This window comes from Drosophila takahashii, chromosome 2L (genome assembly GCF_030179915.1).
Source record: "Drosophila takahashii strain IR98-3 E-12201 chromosome 2L, DtakHiC1v2, whole genome shotgun sequence".
NCBI lineage: Eukaryota > Metazoa > Arthropoda > Insecta > Diptera > Drosophilidae > Drosophila > Drosophila takahashii.
The window spans coordinates 14,257,973-14,275,051 of NC_091678.1; the positions used below are offsets into that span (position 1 = coordinate 14,257,973).

Here is a 17,079-nt window from a genome sequence, read left to right on the forward strand (position 1 = left end):
GTATAATTTAATGCAGCACGAGGCCATGGCATGTAATTAAATTTTTGTGATTTAAACAAGGGATTGTAGCAGTAGTAGTGGGCCTCTTCCGGGGGCCAAAGACTAGGGGGGCGTGGCTCAACGGGGGTCGGCGAGGACAATTGCTTGCTCTAAAAATGCCACAAATGTGTTAAATTATAAACATAACAGCGGCAACAACAGCAATAGAACGAACATGAGCCCGGCAAAGGCGAAACTAAGTAGAGGGGAAACTTTGCCGCTTTTATGACACGAACATGAACCACTTGTAGGAAAGCCACAAAACGCAACGACCAGGGGGAAATTCAGGACAGAATAGTGGGACAGAATCGCGTTGCAGGCAACCGCAGAGTGACACAAAGCACTGAGAAACTGTTTGACTACACTAAAAAACAAAAATTAAGGAAATATAAAATAAATAAAAAATAATTACATATCTCAAAATAAAAACAAGAGGGAACGTTATAGTCGGATGCCCCGACTATCAGATACCCGTTACTCAGGTAAAGGGAGTGCGAGGGAGATGGAGATAGAGATAGAAAACGTTGATCACGCATAACTTTTTAACGAATGGTCCGATTTGAAAAATTTCTTCTACATTTCGATAGGTATTGATAAACACAATAAAACTGCATTTTTACTTTTCCAAAATATTAAAATTTTTAAAATCGTATATAAGCGATGGTGGGCGTTAGAGGGGGCGTGGCACCATTTTGAAACAAACTTGCGCTGCGTAGGAATTCCTAGAATCTGCATGCAAAATGCCAATCTTCTAGCTTCTATAGTTTCCGAGATCTCAGCGTTCATACGGACAGACGGACAGACAGACAGACGGACAGACGGACAGACGGACATGGCTAGATCGACTCGGCTAGTGATCCTGATCAAGAATATATATACTTTATGGGGTCGGAAACGCTTCCTTCTACCTGTTACATACTTTTGCACGAATACAATATACCCTTTTACTCTACGAGTAACGGGTATAAAAAAGTGATTAAGAAATGTAATCAACCATCCATAAAGGCTTATAGAACCTATGGCTCTTCTTAACCATTTTCAGTTTTTTATTTAAAACAAATTCTAAAATAAATTTGGAGTAAAAAGAAATATACTTACAGTATTATAGATTTCCACTTGGTAAAAAAGGTTTTTTCTAAGCTACATTATATGGTTTTAGGAGCTCAAAAAATTCAAAGAAAATACCAAATTAATTATATCAGTGCCTCTGCTTTTTCTCGCCGTGTACCAACAAACAGGATCAGAAAAGAGCAAACGAGGAACGTTGATAAAACTTGTCTCATGTGCGGTTCCGTGGACGCGTGTGGCGGAGGGGGAGGGGGGTTTGACTTAGCCTGAAATTGTTGTCAAGTTGCACATTGTTGTATAATGCAGCCAGCAACTGTGTAGCTGTGTGCGTGCCCCGTGCGAGTGTGTGTGTGTGCTGGCATGCTTAAGCGCAACAGCTTGCCAATCAGTTAGCAGAAAGAGATGGAGCCAGTTGGCCATCTTTTGGTCTTAGCCTAGTCCTAGTGCGTAATGGTAGTGGTAGTGCATGTGTGTCTGTGCATGTGCTCAGCAGTTGAGTAGATTTCATTTCAGAGTCCTTACTTTCCTTCCAACTTTCTTTTCGTACTCTATGCCCTCCCCCATGGCCCCGAAAAATATAACCAGAGAAATCTGTTTTCTTTTCCAAACATCACGTCGCATTTTTGTTTGAATTATTAGACGTTTCATTTGATAGCAATACATATATATATTGAAAAACCACTTTAGTCCAGTGATGGAGCATTAACAAAACTAATAAAACCTATGACCGCAGGAGTGGAATGACTACAATCTGCGCTGGAACGAGACGGAATATGGCGGGGTCAAGGATCTCCGAATCACGCCCAACAAGCTGTGGAAGCCCGACGTGCTCATGTACAACAGGTAAGTGATCTGTGTCCATTCCGATAGGACTCGAGATAACCCTAACCGAATAGAAAGGCTATCGCAGCCCCCTAATGAATCAATGAAACTAATCTGAGAATCAGTATAAAGTGTTTGCGCATTACATAACCAGCCACATAGAACAGACTTAAGTCTAGGCATTATAGGATCGTATAACTCACAATATATAAAACCCAATCTCACTGTATTTTCTTGAACAATGGTAAGTTAGGCTGACCAACTGAAACCACAACCATCCGAGAGGATTCTTAGGATGAAGGCCCCCAAGAAATTGTGTTTTCGTTTCGTTTTGCGTTCAGTTATAGTTATAGTTAAATCTAGCCTATACGAATATGATTACGTAGTTGAATTGTGCACTTTAGTTGATTTAAATTAGATTACTAGCTAACCATTAGAGCTCCGGAAACTTGAAGGGCCTGCTGAAGAGGTTTCCCCTTTGGAATTACCCAAAATGTAAGCTCCATTTGGGAACTGTAACTCTCGACAGGCCCAGTAAAGTTAATTGTTTGCCCTCCCTTAGTTTATGATATTGTTTTTACGGTTCGATTTGAGTTGGTTTTTGAATTGAAAACAATAATCCCCAGCATATTTGATATGTTTGCATACACTTTAGTTATCTATGACTTCATATCCATACCCATAATTATGTAGCTATTATTATAAACGCATCATAATCCACTCGCTATTGTTTGTGTGTCTATTAGTAAACAATAAAAAAAAAACAAGTGCGAAAATCGAAACAAGCCGCAAGTCAAACATACAGTTATGTTTTTGATTCGGTGGCAAATCGACTTTTCCGTACCCGTACATTATGATATTTGTGTTTCAATGTTATCCACTTATGATTTGCTTTCAATGTTTACGTTTCGAAAAGTGACTTAACCAAAATAAGGAAAACAAACAAAAAAAAAAGGAAAAAAAAAAAAAACAGAATAAATTACATTTGTTTACTTCAATAAGAGTAGTTTACACGCAGTGGTTGTCTAGTGGGACTGTACATTGTCAGCTTGCCGTTGATGTGGGCCTCACATTGTAATTGGATTCGTAATGCTAACCGAACGTTGTATAACACATGAAATGCCTGAGTTATCCAGCATTAACTAAACCAAACCTCATGCCATAAAGGCGAACTAAACCAAAGACGAAGTAAAACCGCAAAAACAAGCTAAATAATCGCCCAGACTAAACTCCAAACAACTTAAACTTTGTTTAACCAGAATATTGCGCAAGTACTTTGTTCGAAACAGCACGGGTCAAATTCCTCACTGCTCGACGAATCGAGGACAGCGGTCTGTGGTCGGTGGTCTGCTTCCCAGTCAAAGACTCACACCTAGACTCTTCACCTTAGCTTCAATTTGAGCCCAAGTCAAAGTCCTCACGCTCCATTTCCGAAAGACAATAACCTCCTCAGAGATTGTTCAACAATATGCTGGTGTAATATTTCTGGTTAGACGTTCAGTACTTGAATTTATTTGGCCGACAACAAACAGTAAAGAAATAATTAAAACCGAAAATGGAAAATGTTTTTTGTCATACTCATACGTAGCTTGCAAAAAACAAAACAAGAAACCATCCAGACAATCACAAAAAAGGCAAAATAGATTTTCAAGTATTGTGCATGAGAAATCAAATCCCTCTTACTAAAAAAAAGACTAAATAAAACCGCATAAAAATAATACCAAATGCAAAAAAATATATATATATTTAACATAAATCCCCACCTCATCCCACAAATAAAAGAGCTGAGCCAAAATGGACAGCTACCACCACCACCCGAACCACCCACTAACTAACCCACCACCCACATTCCATATACATACCTACACACACAAAACACTTCACAGCCAACACAACTAAATTAAATGTATTAACGACATGTTAAACGTATCTAAATAGAGAGCCCATCCCATATTAATATAAGCTAAAGCTAAATACATTCTGCTAAATCGAAATCTTAGCTAGGCTAGCTAAGCATACCCATCAAGTTAATATTAAACCAATGCACCATCAGATATTTTCTACCACAACTGAACTACAGAATATCGATCGTTCCATCTCAGCATTGAAAACTAACCTAAATCACCCCATATTATAAACTAAAAACTCTCGGCTCACCGAGAAACCGATGAACCTTCCTTTGAAGCCCAAAACATAACATAGTCTGTTTATTATCTATTATCAACTTTAGTTGGAAAAACTTTAAGAAAAGTTGTCTATTATATCGTTTGCCAACTTTCCGCTAAGAATACTCATTATTCTTGTGGATTAAACAAGATTTGTCTGAAACTTTGTCCGTTTCCATGAATTTAAAATGTAAGGATGGTAAAATTAGGTATCTGATCGATTACTTTTGCCGACTATATTATGCGTATAAATGTATATTTTGGAAGGCTCATCTCCACATATTTTTTAATCCTTAAAGCACATATTTAAAAGAGCGCCCGCCTAACAGACCATAAATGAACAAATTTATTTACGAATCGCTTCCACTAAATGTTAGTCTATATGTCCAACTAGTTAGTCTAGAAGTGTGATTGTGTGTGTGTGTATCGAAAACAAACCAAACATCAGTGGTAATTATGTCCATAGCCAAGCATTCATCATACGCCCCGTGAGCCGTTGCGAAAACATTTCAACATCATGGCCAATAACAATTGCGAAGGGAGTACAAATTAGAAATGTTTTTGGGGTCCTAACGAGTGTTAGATGCCCGCATCCCATTGAAGTGCCTTGAATAATTGCCATTTCATTTCTCATTTCGCCATTTTGCCATTTTCTATTCGCTTTTAAAATGTCCGCTTCAGCGAGTGTGTGTGTGGGTGTGTGCGTTACAGTGCGCCAGTGTGTGTGTGCTTTGCAATCACCAAAGTAATCAATTGTTATCGGTGTGTGCTATATATATCGTTCATTTTAGCTATTTGTTCACTGTGTTCCTAAACAATAATAAATAATAATAAGCTCATGTTTCTCGGTTCTTGTGCTCGGTGTCCAGTTATAATCATCTCTATATACCCGCCCCACTATTGCTATTTACTAACCCCTAACTATATATTTCTGTGTTTAACCGTCTAACTACCCAACTATATACCAATACTTATAACCAACTATAATATATATATATTTTAACCTCTGTGTGTGTGCGTGTGCATCGATGTGTTAAGCAGAAGGCATCGAGGAATCATTTGCCATACCCATTAAGTCTGCGTAAGTTAGCCTAAGTAGCCGTGTAAGCCCCAAACCATTTGCATGCACCCAGAAATCTTAGGTTAGATATAAGATAGCCACAAAGCCACAGCTGCATATGTCCGAAATCACCTCAAAGGAATAACTCTATTTAAATCTAAATTTATATCTCATCCAGCGTTTTTCCACCAACGGAATTATCTGACAAAAACGCCATTCAAATTCATGGTTGGGGGCAAAAAGGTTTCCATCTGCAGATCGTGTGCAAAAAACTTCATTATGATATAGTCACTTTTTCATAGCTGCGTTCCCGGAATGCTAGTGCAACGAATCCTTTTTGCGGCCAAAAAAAAACGTTCTAGAGTGAGTCAAACAAATCCGTGTCCACCCAGGGGAGCTTAAACATTTTAAGCCATAACTTAAACGTCAAAATTTGTAGCCGCATCCCCTTGGCCATTGCCATTGCCAGGTGCCGACTAAAAACAACTTAAATGCCACAAGTCCCGAAAGGCGCAAAAACGGTAAACCGTAAACTGAAAACTGAAAGCAGAAAAACCAGAGTGCCATACACGCATTTAGTCCGGCTCGAAACTTGGCTCACAAATGAAGACAAACTACTGCGGAGACTGTGGGCCGGATATAAATGCACCTGGCGGAGTGTCAACCGCGGGGGGTTAGTCCGCTGCATTTGCAGAACTAATTGCAATTTATATTTGCCACCGCTGCAGTGGAGGACCGGCCAGGACTAAGCTTATTTAACCTAATGGGGGGCCACACGGTCACACACGGTTTACGGTTGATTGACGCACGGGACCCCGTGGATCCAAATGCAATTTACATGTCACTAGAGAGCCGAGAAAACAGAGTACCAAAAAAATAGGAGCCCAGTCCCGGGAACAATGAATCAAAACACGTACGCTCTGCAGGTTTAATTTCCATGGCACGCAGCATCCGGCGTTGATTTCGCAGGAAAAGGCATCGAAAAGGCAAAGGACCAAAAGTCGAGACAAAGGACGAGGCGGCCTACGCGAGAATGGCTGGAAATAAAAATCATATTGATTAGCCGGGCAGCCAGGGATAGTCAGGGGAAATCAGCGGATGGAGCCGTTCCATGGGGCGTGGCCCCGTGGAGAAACCTTTTCGGCTGTCAACTTTGTTTGCTAATGAACTTGCACAGAGTTCGTGTCGTGGCCTCCGACAAAAGAGCCAAGTCCTGGAATGTTCGCAAAGGATTCAGACTTAGCAGACTTTTACTTCGTTTAATTTATTAATTCTTCTGCCCGACTCTCCACTCACATTTGGACCTAATTTGTATGCGTCGCCAGCGTTGCTAATGTGCGGCCATCATTTAGATCAATAGCAAGGCATTCACAGACACGGATACGAATGGGGATGGGTCCCTGCTAGGGATACACAAAAAGTTCCAGATGGAGATACATGGCTAGCGATTGGCCTTACCTCATTACGCAGCCTCTTTCAGCGAATCAATCGACTACATCTCCCCTTTTTTGTGTCATTTACTTATGCTGATTTCGGCCGCTGATTGCGATTCCTTTCACAGCGTACGACTTAATTGAGATGCCGGACCTTAAACCACCAATGCCAATGGTGGAAACTCTGCGCAATGGAAAGCTTTCACTCTAATTGCAATATTATCTGTTTCTGTATTTTTCAAAGCATCACAAGTCGCACAGAAGTTGCGAGTGCAAGTAAGCCGCAGCCGAAGGGCCGACCCAAAAATGAGACTGACAGCGGTGTCGGCTTAGTCGTGCCCCAAAAACCGAATGCCCGAGTTGAGACCAACCGTCAATATTAATAAGGCCCAAAACCCAAACGGAAAATACAGCAAGGGCGAAAAAAGAGAAACAGACGAATATTTCACTTTTCGAAATTAAAATGAAATGATTTTAAATGCGGGCCAAGTGATGAAGGTCGTCGGACCAAAAGGATTGACGTGCCAATTAGGGGTGAAAATTCGAATGTGTTAAAACACATTGGCTTGGAATCTCCTCTCTTCTCACCTCGCTGTCATATCAATTAACTGAACACAATTCCTATATATATATGGGGCCTGGCCCCCAACCGCAATCTCTTAAGCCCAAGTGGGCAACATCTGCGCTTCGGTTTCGGCTTGACCTGCCGCTAATCAGCGCACAAATTCCCCTTAAATGCCACAGCAGTTGCATGTAAGCCACGTTACCACGGTGAAGCACGCCCCAACGCCCTTAAAGCACCCAACCACCCACCACCCACATCCATGTGTGTGCCACCCCTGCACTTGACTATCATGAATATCATCCCATGTCATTGCCTCTCTTTGCGGTGACCGAAAAATGCAAAACAAAATTGTCCACAAAATGTTTACGCAACATTCTCGGCACTCGAGTCGGAATCAGAGCCGTAATTGCATTTTATTGCAGAATTCGGGGGCAGCGGCAAAGTCAAGAGATACTCATACATAATGCACGCAAATATATACTATATCCACTGATGGGTTTATATATAGCCTGTGCTTTGGCCACATTTTTCGAGTATCTGCCGAGGTTCATTTGCATATGCGCATATTGGTAGTGCCACAGACTGGATGACTGGCTACAAGGATACTGAGATACAAAGATATTTGTATCTGGCCAACCGCAGATTCCCATTGCCCTTTCCCAGTTCATTGTGGAGTGTTTTGTGATGGAAATTCCGTTGGGGGTCCCCAGAACGCTGGTTGAGATCCATTACAGTGGGCACTTAAAGAACATGGCCCCGAATAACTAAAGTAAACCCAATAGTTTGTAAGTAACCCACTAGGAATTCCTGTAAGTCTGCCCCAAAGTAGAGATTGAGATTAAGAACAACACACCACCAGAACAACAACCCGAACACAAAATCCCCCCAATGAATCCCCAGTTTAGATATATTCCTTGAAAATTCCCAGCTCTAGCAGTCCAAAAAACAAAAAACATTTTTAGTAGCTTATGAAACAAGAAAATGACAAATCAAAGCGCAAGTCACAAATAACTAAGCGAAGAACTGATCAAATATCCACCAACTATAAAATGCAAAAAAGAAAAGAAGAAATTATAACGAACAAATCGAACAGATTAGTAACTTGATAAGCGAATAACACAACCAATCGATCGAGACAATAATCCATTAAAACAAATTGTACAATAATCTAGCGCGGATGAGGGATTCGATGGCACGTATCACACCAACATTGTGGTCAAACATAACGGCAGTTGTCTGTACGTGCCCCCTGGTATCTTCAAGAGCACATGCAAGATAGACATCACGTGGTTCCCATTTGATGACCAACATTGCGAAATGAAATTCGGTAGTTGGACTTACGATGGAAATCAGGTAAAGTGGCAATCGACAAAAAATACACACAAAGCAAGATCAAGCAAATAGTAAACAGTAACCAGTAACCAACAGCAACTAAGTTCCAATAGTACAGTGAACGCTGGCTACATTAGGCTACACCACATCACATAAATCACACTGACACCACACTAACACCCGAAACTCCAACACATTTCTAACTCGAGCACGATCACGCTTCTGCCAATCACGAGATTCACGCACGAGCGAACGCGCGAGGAAGGTTCAACCTGTCGAGAGTTGACTGTAGCCATAGGAAAAGTGTAGAGAGTGTAGGATAACTGATAGGGTTAGGACGGATTTGTAATTTCGTTTATATGCTTTTCCAAACTTCTATCTCTCTCAGTCTATCTTTCTATCTATCTATCCACCCGATCTATCTTCTAGTTTATGATTTGTTCGTTCGTAAACCTCATGTCGAACAATTCTTTGCGTTTTTGCGAATTACAAAACCAAAAGATCGCAGTGTTGTTAACAACACTGAACTGTAAGAGGTCCAGTGTGTCGGCTGAAATATTCAGAGCTCAGAAGATATCTGGAATTGAATATTTTATGCCCACACGCACACGATGAGCTCAGCTCAAATGGCAACCGCTTTCAACACTGACCTTTCGCCAGTGTTGGAAGAGTTCGGTTGAGCTTCGTAGATTGTCTCCCAAAACGGAATCATGTGTGGAAACTAGAATCTTTCACCGCAGAGAACTTCAGAAGTTTCAACTATTTTGCATGGTAGCAGGCAAAACCACGCCCAAAATAAAACAGCAACAGGCGAATATTTTTGGACGACGTAAAGACTCTTAATGAAAGTCAACAAAAAAATTACCTACACATTTACAACCCACTCAAAGTGAAGTTTTGAGAACAACTTTAATTTACAGCGCTTTATTTCCCACGTACTTTGCACCCACAAGATATTAACAAACCAATCTCAAAAGAAATGAAAAGAATACAAATTCTATATTTTGCTCGCTCTCTATCTCTCTCTTTCGTACACCTCGAACACATGCTATATCTGTACATAAATGTTGTATCAATGTGGCTTATTGTAAAAACTCTATACAAAATTCAACAACAAACTAAAATCTCCAATGTTCTCTTTCTCCAATTAAAAATACAAAAACTCAAACTCAAAACTCAATTACCAACCAAAAAAAAAAAACAATATGTAAAAATTGATTTGCTTACGGCAAATTGATTTCCATTCTCTGTGAATACCCATGAAAAAAAAAAAACAATACAAAATATCGTTTGAAAATCAGTTGGATTTGGTTTTGAATTCCGAAGATGGAGGGGATCTTTCCGATTTCATAACAAATGGCGAGTGGTACTTGCTTGGTTAGTAAACAAACCTCATTATGCTTATTTCTCTAACTGTTATTTCGTTTGATCGTTGTCATTTGTAAATGTCTTATCAGCATTGCCTCAATTGCAAAATAAATCGCATTTCATTATTATTTACCACATTGCCTGCGAAACCGAAAAATTGCTTCATAGACCGTTATGATTTGCGTAGCTCTTTATTTTCTTTTATATCTAGTTTTACGATTGTACATAAATTTGCGATCTCGATCGCAAGAAAAATCTGTAAAAATCTGTTGTACATACGTGTGTCTTTGTGTCTGTATACGTATCTATGTTTGTGTCTCTGTCTCGATCCAAAACATCCTTGCCCGAAGCTCACTAATCCAATTTTATCGTTCAGCCATGCCGGGAAAGAAGAATACGATAGTCTACGCCTGCTGCCCAGAACCATATGTCGATATCACCTTTACTATACAAATACGTCGCCGTACATTATATTATTTTTTCAATTTAATCGTGCCATGTGTGCTAATCTCATCGATGGCCCTCTTGGGCTTCACATTGCCGCCGGACTCGGGCGAAAAGTTGACGCTGGGTGAGTATGCCAACCGAGTTGCCTTCGTCCAGACACAGAACCACTTTATCATACCAATGTACTTATGAACCGATCTGAACTGTATTATCCAACTTTCTAAATGAATTTTGTGAGTTTTTTCAGCGGTGAAACTGCCCCTATTCCGAAATTTCCAAGTTCGAATCCTTATATGCATAGATGTCTGAGTTAGTTAGTTAGGCCCGTCAGGTTAACGAGTTCGGTGAGGTCAAGCAGCGAGGGTAGCGAAATGAGGCTTAGCTGGATTTAATGATCAAAGATAAACCCTTAATCCCCTTAAAATCTACGTGTTCAACGCTGCTTCTAACGATAGTCAGTCTATGCATGTTCTCTGTTCAGTTTTAAACTAAAGTAAAACCAATTTAATAAAACAAAAAAATTAACGAGTGTTTTCTTTTTGAAAATTGAATAAAATACCCCCAAATTATGATCCTATATATCATATAATTACAAAACGGAAACACTCATCTTGTGCTATTAAAATAAACTAAAAGTCCCTGCTGTCCCGTGCAAAGATTAAATAAATACCCCCCTATTAAACTCCATGAACAACCCATCCCAAATAAAGGAGTAAAATAAATACCTAAAGCCGATGAGTAAAATGTGTTAAAGATCTCCTAATTTCTCGATAAATACTAATGATAAATCTTATTATGTAAACTTGGTCTTTCAGTTTTCCGATGTGTTTTGCGTTCGACTTTGATTTAAATTGCGTTTTATATTTATTGTATCTCTTGTTGCAGGCGTAACTATACTACTATCATTAACAGTATTTCTAAACCTTGTCGCCGAGTCCATGCCGACAACGTCGGACGCTGTTCCTCTTATAGGTACACACACACGCTAATTAAACCGCTATAGCTTAAAGTACGGACCGATCGGTCGACCGGTCGATCCATCGACCACTACTAACTGTGGCGAACAGAAAGTCGTGCTGTGCTTATGCTGTTTTTAGTTAATCATTAGTTTTGCTACAGTAGTGCAATGAACTGAGAAACGAAAAAAAAAAAAAAAAACATCTAAAACTAAAACCAAAAACCAAGCCACGAATACGAATACTAACAAAAGATACCGATCAGAAACGAATACGAAATACCAATTAACTTAGCTCTCAACACTTCTGTAACTGCCTTCTGCCTCACACCCAAAATAAAAAACACCCGAAAGCCCGGAACACCTTCACACGAATGAGGAATGATCAATAACTCCTAACTCTCCGTATGTTTGCCATAGATCTATCTATATCTCTCTGTACTCTCTGGACTCTCACTTCGTGTTCAACCACCGAACAACTGGATGTCGGATAGACTAGCCACACGTACTATATGTTAACCCCGAACACGAACCACAGCCAACACAGAACCAACACTGAACCTCTGAATCAGAATCAGAACTCCTTTCCAAGTACCATGTAAAGTACTCAAGTCGAGCCCGAGGAACTCTTTCTATCTCTCTCTATATCTCTCTTTCCTAAGCTTTTTTCTCTTGGTTTTCCAACTAACCTTAGTTCATGGTTTTGCCAGTCTTTTGTAATACTTTTTGCTAACTAATCAATCCCATCTGGTTACCTCGGGGTCTCCGATAGCTTTGACATAATTGGTATTTGACCACACGACAAACACACGCACACACACACACATCACAGCCACAATCACAATCACAATTACTGCCACAATTACAGCCACAGCTACAAGTACAAATACGATTAAGAGAGTTTTTCGGTTCCATTTTGCTGTGTTTGCCCAAAAAGAAAAAAAACAAAAAAAAAATAAGCAGTCCTATATAATCGGTTCCTGAGTTATTTTTGTCGTTTGGTTGTTGCTTCGTTTGTTCGATTGTTTGTTGGATTCGTTTGCTTATCTACGTGTGCCTCTAGCTGATCCCTTTGTTACGATCGTATCGTTTCGTTGATCTCTTCAGTTCTTAGCCTGCCACCCCTACCAATGTTGCAAATATATAAACCCAATCTGAATCGCGTAACCCCGATCATCCTGTAAATAAGCTTGTCCTTAGTGTGTCCTCGCCTCATAAACACACTAGGACGAGTCCTCCCCCTCCACATCATCCCGACTCTGAAAGCATTGCAGCATTTCAAAAACCGCATCAAAAACGTAGACAGAAATGCAATTAAAGAAAAATGTATTTTAAATCTAGCCACAAATGTATATATACACGAATATCTAAAGAGAAAAACTATAAAAAATCCAACGAACCACCTTTTTTCGCTACCAAAAAAAGAAACAGAAAAAAAATAGGAGAGAAACCAAAGCCAAAAAGAAACAGCAAACCAGAAACAAAAACAAAAAAAAAACCAACTAACTAACTTACAAAAAGCCCAACAGCTGAGTTAACCAGTTTTCCATTTTTCATCTTTTTTTTTTTGCTATTCGGTATTTGGTAGTACTTTCTTGGTCTGGTCAGACAAAAACATCAACAAACCATAAATAGAACAAGAGTGAAAGTGGTGGAAGGATTGCTGTATAGTGTGATTGGGCTCGAGGGCAGGCAGCCGCAGTTGAGGTCAGAGATGCAGAGTGCCAAAGAAGCGTACCAAATGCACTTACACTCACGTCCCGCACTGTTGCTGTCAGTCCCCGGGAGTTCCAAGTGCCTTCCGCCCCTTTCTCTTTGAACAAAATCGAATGTCAATTGAAATAGCCGACAACAGAGACCTCGGAATTCTGCCATGAAGAGTTTTTGTAGTTAGTGACTTTAAGTTAGTGACTAGGGAAACCCTCGTAGAGGTTTGTATATGACGACACTTTGATACTTGGCTTGGTAGAGAGGAATAGCTAGCTAGGCCAGAGCTTATCATACTCGTACCTCCCCTGAGCACACGAATCCTGTTACCGTAGAGGCCTCGCGGTAGGTATAGCTTAACCTATGACTTTGTATCGCTAGAGCTGTACAAATGAGCCTTTTGGGTCAGTCATCCAGGGCTGCCCCCGACACTAAGCATCTATTTTAACCATAAGACTACTATATATATATATAAATTTCGACACCGATCACCCACAATACCGAACACTGTAAATAGACAACACGCTGAACAGACGTAAGTACACCGAACCACCAAAAACCACTGGCCCCCAAACAAGAACAAGAACACCACCACCGAACCACCCACGAAAAGAACAACCAGAACTTTTGTCGAACGCCGCCACACGAGCGCATGCTATTCCAAAAAAAAAAAAAAAAAAAAAAAAAAATATTAAAAGAGGCTAGATCCGAAAGCAATCCAACGCTTTACACCTTCTCAACACCCTGTCTTAAACGTCTTTCGCTCTCGCTCTTTCAGTATATATACCAGTTTGCCAATATCCATATAGCTACTATATCTCTCTCCTTCTTGTTCCGGCAAGAGCTACTTGAACTTGCACCCACTTGCTCGCAAGAAACGAATCGAATTCTCACACCAACAACCCAACCAAACCGAAAACGAAACCAAAACCCCAACCACTAACAACACCAATCTAATCTAGCTCCTCTTGCTCTCAACAACCTGGAAATGTATCTATATATAAATCGCAAAAAAACGCAAAAACCAGTCATTTGCAACCCGTAAACTCCTGGCATCTAAACCGAACCCTCGAACCATATAGAACCGTAGCGCTAAACGAATCTCCACCTAAACGATAAACCCTAAACGAAACCAAAATCGAAGCAACATTTGAACTTGCATTTATGCAGATCCATTTGATCAGATGGTAGAGTTGCAACTCCACATAATATCGTATCGTTCATGATGTCGAGCCCATCATGCGTTCATATTATGTCATGTATCTAAATCTATATTAACCCGTTCCGAAACCGAAAAACCGCCCTTCCAAACCTCCAAAAGCAGTCTTGCCAAATCATTTGCATGCCATGTGCAAAATTCCCTTCTTAACGCCCATTTAGCCGCGGATTCTTCGTCTCTTTCTTCGCGGCACGTAGCAAATTAAATGAGGCGCCCATGTGGGCGTGGCAAATTGGCAACACGTAGCGCAAGTGTAAAAGGGGGTTGAGTCGGAGGGGCCTCGTCTTCCGTCGACTTCGAGTTCAATTTACAAATATTCTGAGACCAAGAAAAACTTGCGCTACTTTCAAAGTTTTTCCTGTCCCTCCTTTGCCATACTAATGGGTCAAAGTTGGGAGGATGAGACCAGTCCCTTCCACCGCCCCTCTAACCACAAAGCTCTTCAAAAGTTGAGATGTTTTTTGTAAAAAAATTAATACTCGTGAACATTTTGCGCCCATTCTGTCCGTTCCAAGCGACATAAAAGGGGAAATACCTTCAGAGATTTAACCTTGGACCATCTCGTGGCGGTTCAGCTTTGAAAGAGCTTCCCTCCTCCATTTTATATATATTTGTATATAACTTTGGCCGCCCCCGCCCTCCTTTGCCCTTCCAGAACCCGATTTCTGTTGGACCCGATTCGATTTTTGAGTTCGCAGCATACTCAGGCATATACTCATCCACACTCAAGCACACTTCATTCAGAGATCAAGATCAATGAAACAACCGATAAATGCTAATTCTAAATAGCCAAAAAGAAAAATCTCCATCTTCAATCTCCAATCCGAAACTTATTCGGCCCGAAAGGCGCTGCGGAAAAGCAAACCTCGAACAGATACAAAGATACCGAACCTATACTGCCCAACTACTGAACCCACATACCTCCCCGAAGTCCTCGATATGTCTACGATATACACGAAAACACGAACACACGCCACCAAGGATACCACAGATACACTGAGAACATACATAAACGTACGCTTTTTGATTTCCATTTTGATTGTGTCATTTGTTTTTGTGTGGTTGTTATTGTATTTTTCAAAACGAAAAACGAAATTCTTTTGTTTCAGGAGTTACAATTCTTCTATCGCTCACAGTGTTTCTCAACCTTGTAGCTGAGACATTGCCCCAAGTATCTGATGCAATCCCCTGTTAGGTAGCGATTGCATTTAAAACATACTTACCAAATGCAAATATATATTCAAATTTGTCAAAACAAAACCAAAGAATAATTAAAAAAGTACTTAATATGATTTACACGAACACGCCTAAGATATATATATGTATATATCGCCGCATATATACATATATATGTAACTACATATATATATTCATGAATATTATTGTTATTGTTGTTACCTATATATATACATATCTATTACGATTATATTACTCACACACATTGCTAAATTGTTCGCATATATAATCCCCAAACAAACCAAAGCCAAAAAGAAACCGAAACCGAAACCAAACCGAACTTAAACTTAAATAAAGTATTAGTCTAACCAACCAAGTCAAACAATATCCAACTCTAAAGTGACAAAAGTTGTTAAATGTTATTTGTGTACGTCGTACTATGTTTACTAATTACAACAACTTTGCTAAGTACTTACTAACTTAACTAAACCAAACCAAACTAAACCAAATCAATTCTAACTCGTTCCAACTCGTTCTCTATGTCCCACCCTATCTTCTGAATCGTTCTGAAGTTGAAGTTATAATATCAAATACGAATACCAATATATATCAATATATATCGAAGCAGTTTCTTAGTTGATCATACTATCTTCTGTTGCCTCTATCTCTCTCTCTCGCTCTCTCTCTATCACTATGCCTATATCCTACTATATTCATTTGAACAATCAACAGTCTTTTTGGTTTGCTTCTTATTCAAGTCAATCTAGATGAACAACAAATCCCCAGCTAGCCAGCAAAGAACACAAGTTAGGGCAGTCTTTTAAATGCTATCGTTATCTATATGTACTTCCGATCTATACTTCCCCACTTCCGTTTCCACTTTCTCAATTTCTTCAATTTCTTCCACACAGCCTCGTTGAAGTTTCAACGAGGCCGCACCAATGATCGATCGAATTCCCTTCAATATATATACTCAATTCCCTGAACTAAGCCGGCGATGCATTAATGATGTACTAGATTTACTTCCATTCCTAATGAACTCAAACAAATGCTTTCCAAAATTTAAATTTCATACTTTATCTAGTGGATCGAAGCGTCGCCTTGGCCAGTTCCTTCTGTAATTATTCAACTTGTGCAAAAATAAATATATACGATTATGTATACAATATATCCGAACTATATAATAACTGTTATGTATTGCAGTACACCTTGCTTGTACTCTTTTCGCTTCGTTCAAACCGCCACTCCCTTAATTTCAACCCATATGTAATTACAAAAGATACTTATGAGACAGATTTCAATGCAAGTGAGTTTGGGATAATACTTGTGAAAAGAAAACGAAGGCGCATAGATGCTAAATGATGTCGTCGTCACAGACACTCAACCGAAAAAAGAAAATAAAGAATGAAATCAATTAAAGAAAAGAAAGAAAGAAGTTTTTTGTCTTGTATTGTATGATTTGACTTTTTTGCTAACAGCTTTGATTTGTGTTTGATTTGGTTCTCTCACTCTCACTATCACTATCACCACCCACCCACCTCACTCGTCCATGAATAGATAATCGAATTTTGCATTGCTCCACCATCACCGTCACCAAATAAGAAGATTATTTTTCACCCTCGGTTTGCCCATGAGTACTGTCACCATCTTGAAGCTCGTTCTCGTTATCGTTATCGTTATCGCTCGCTCACCCGTCACACAGGAAACTCTCAGTCATGACCAC

General features: G+C 39.8%; 1 protein-coding gene across 5 annotated transcripts in view; it reads left to right on the top strand.

The window, feature by feature from the left end:
- Positions 1–17,079, top strand: part of nAChRalpha6 (nicotinic acetylcholine receptor alpha6) — a 99,001-nt gene that overhangs the window by 68,084 nt on the left and 13,838 nt on the right. For 2 of the 5 annotated variants that reach the window (XM_044395252.2, XM_044395247.2), the window contains exons 4-8: positions 1,841–1,950; positions 8,325–8,505; positions 9,786–9,861; positions 10,229–10,423; positions 11,185–11,271. In XM_044395252.2, coding sequence (XP_044251187.1) covers positions 1,841–1,950; positions 8,325–8,505; positions 9,786–9,861; positions 10,229–10,423; positions 11,185–11,271 — 649 coding nt within the window. Of the gene's footprint in view, positions 1–1,840; positions 1,951–8,324; positions 8,506–9,785; positions 9,862–10,228; positions 10,807–11,184; positions 11,272–17,079 lie in introns of those variants that run through there. The other 3 variants (XM_044395253.2, XM_044395249.2, XM_070211905.1) reach the window with 2 other exon arrangements.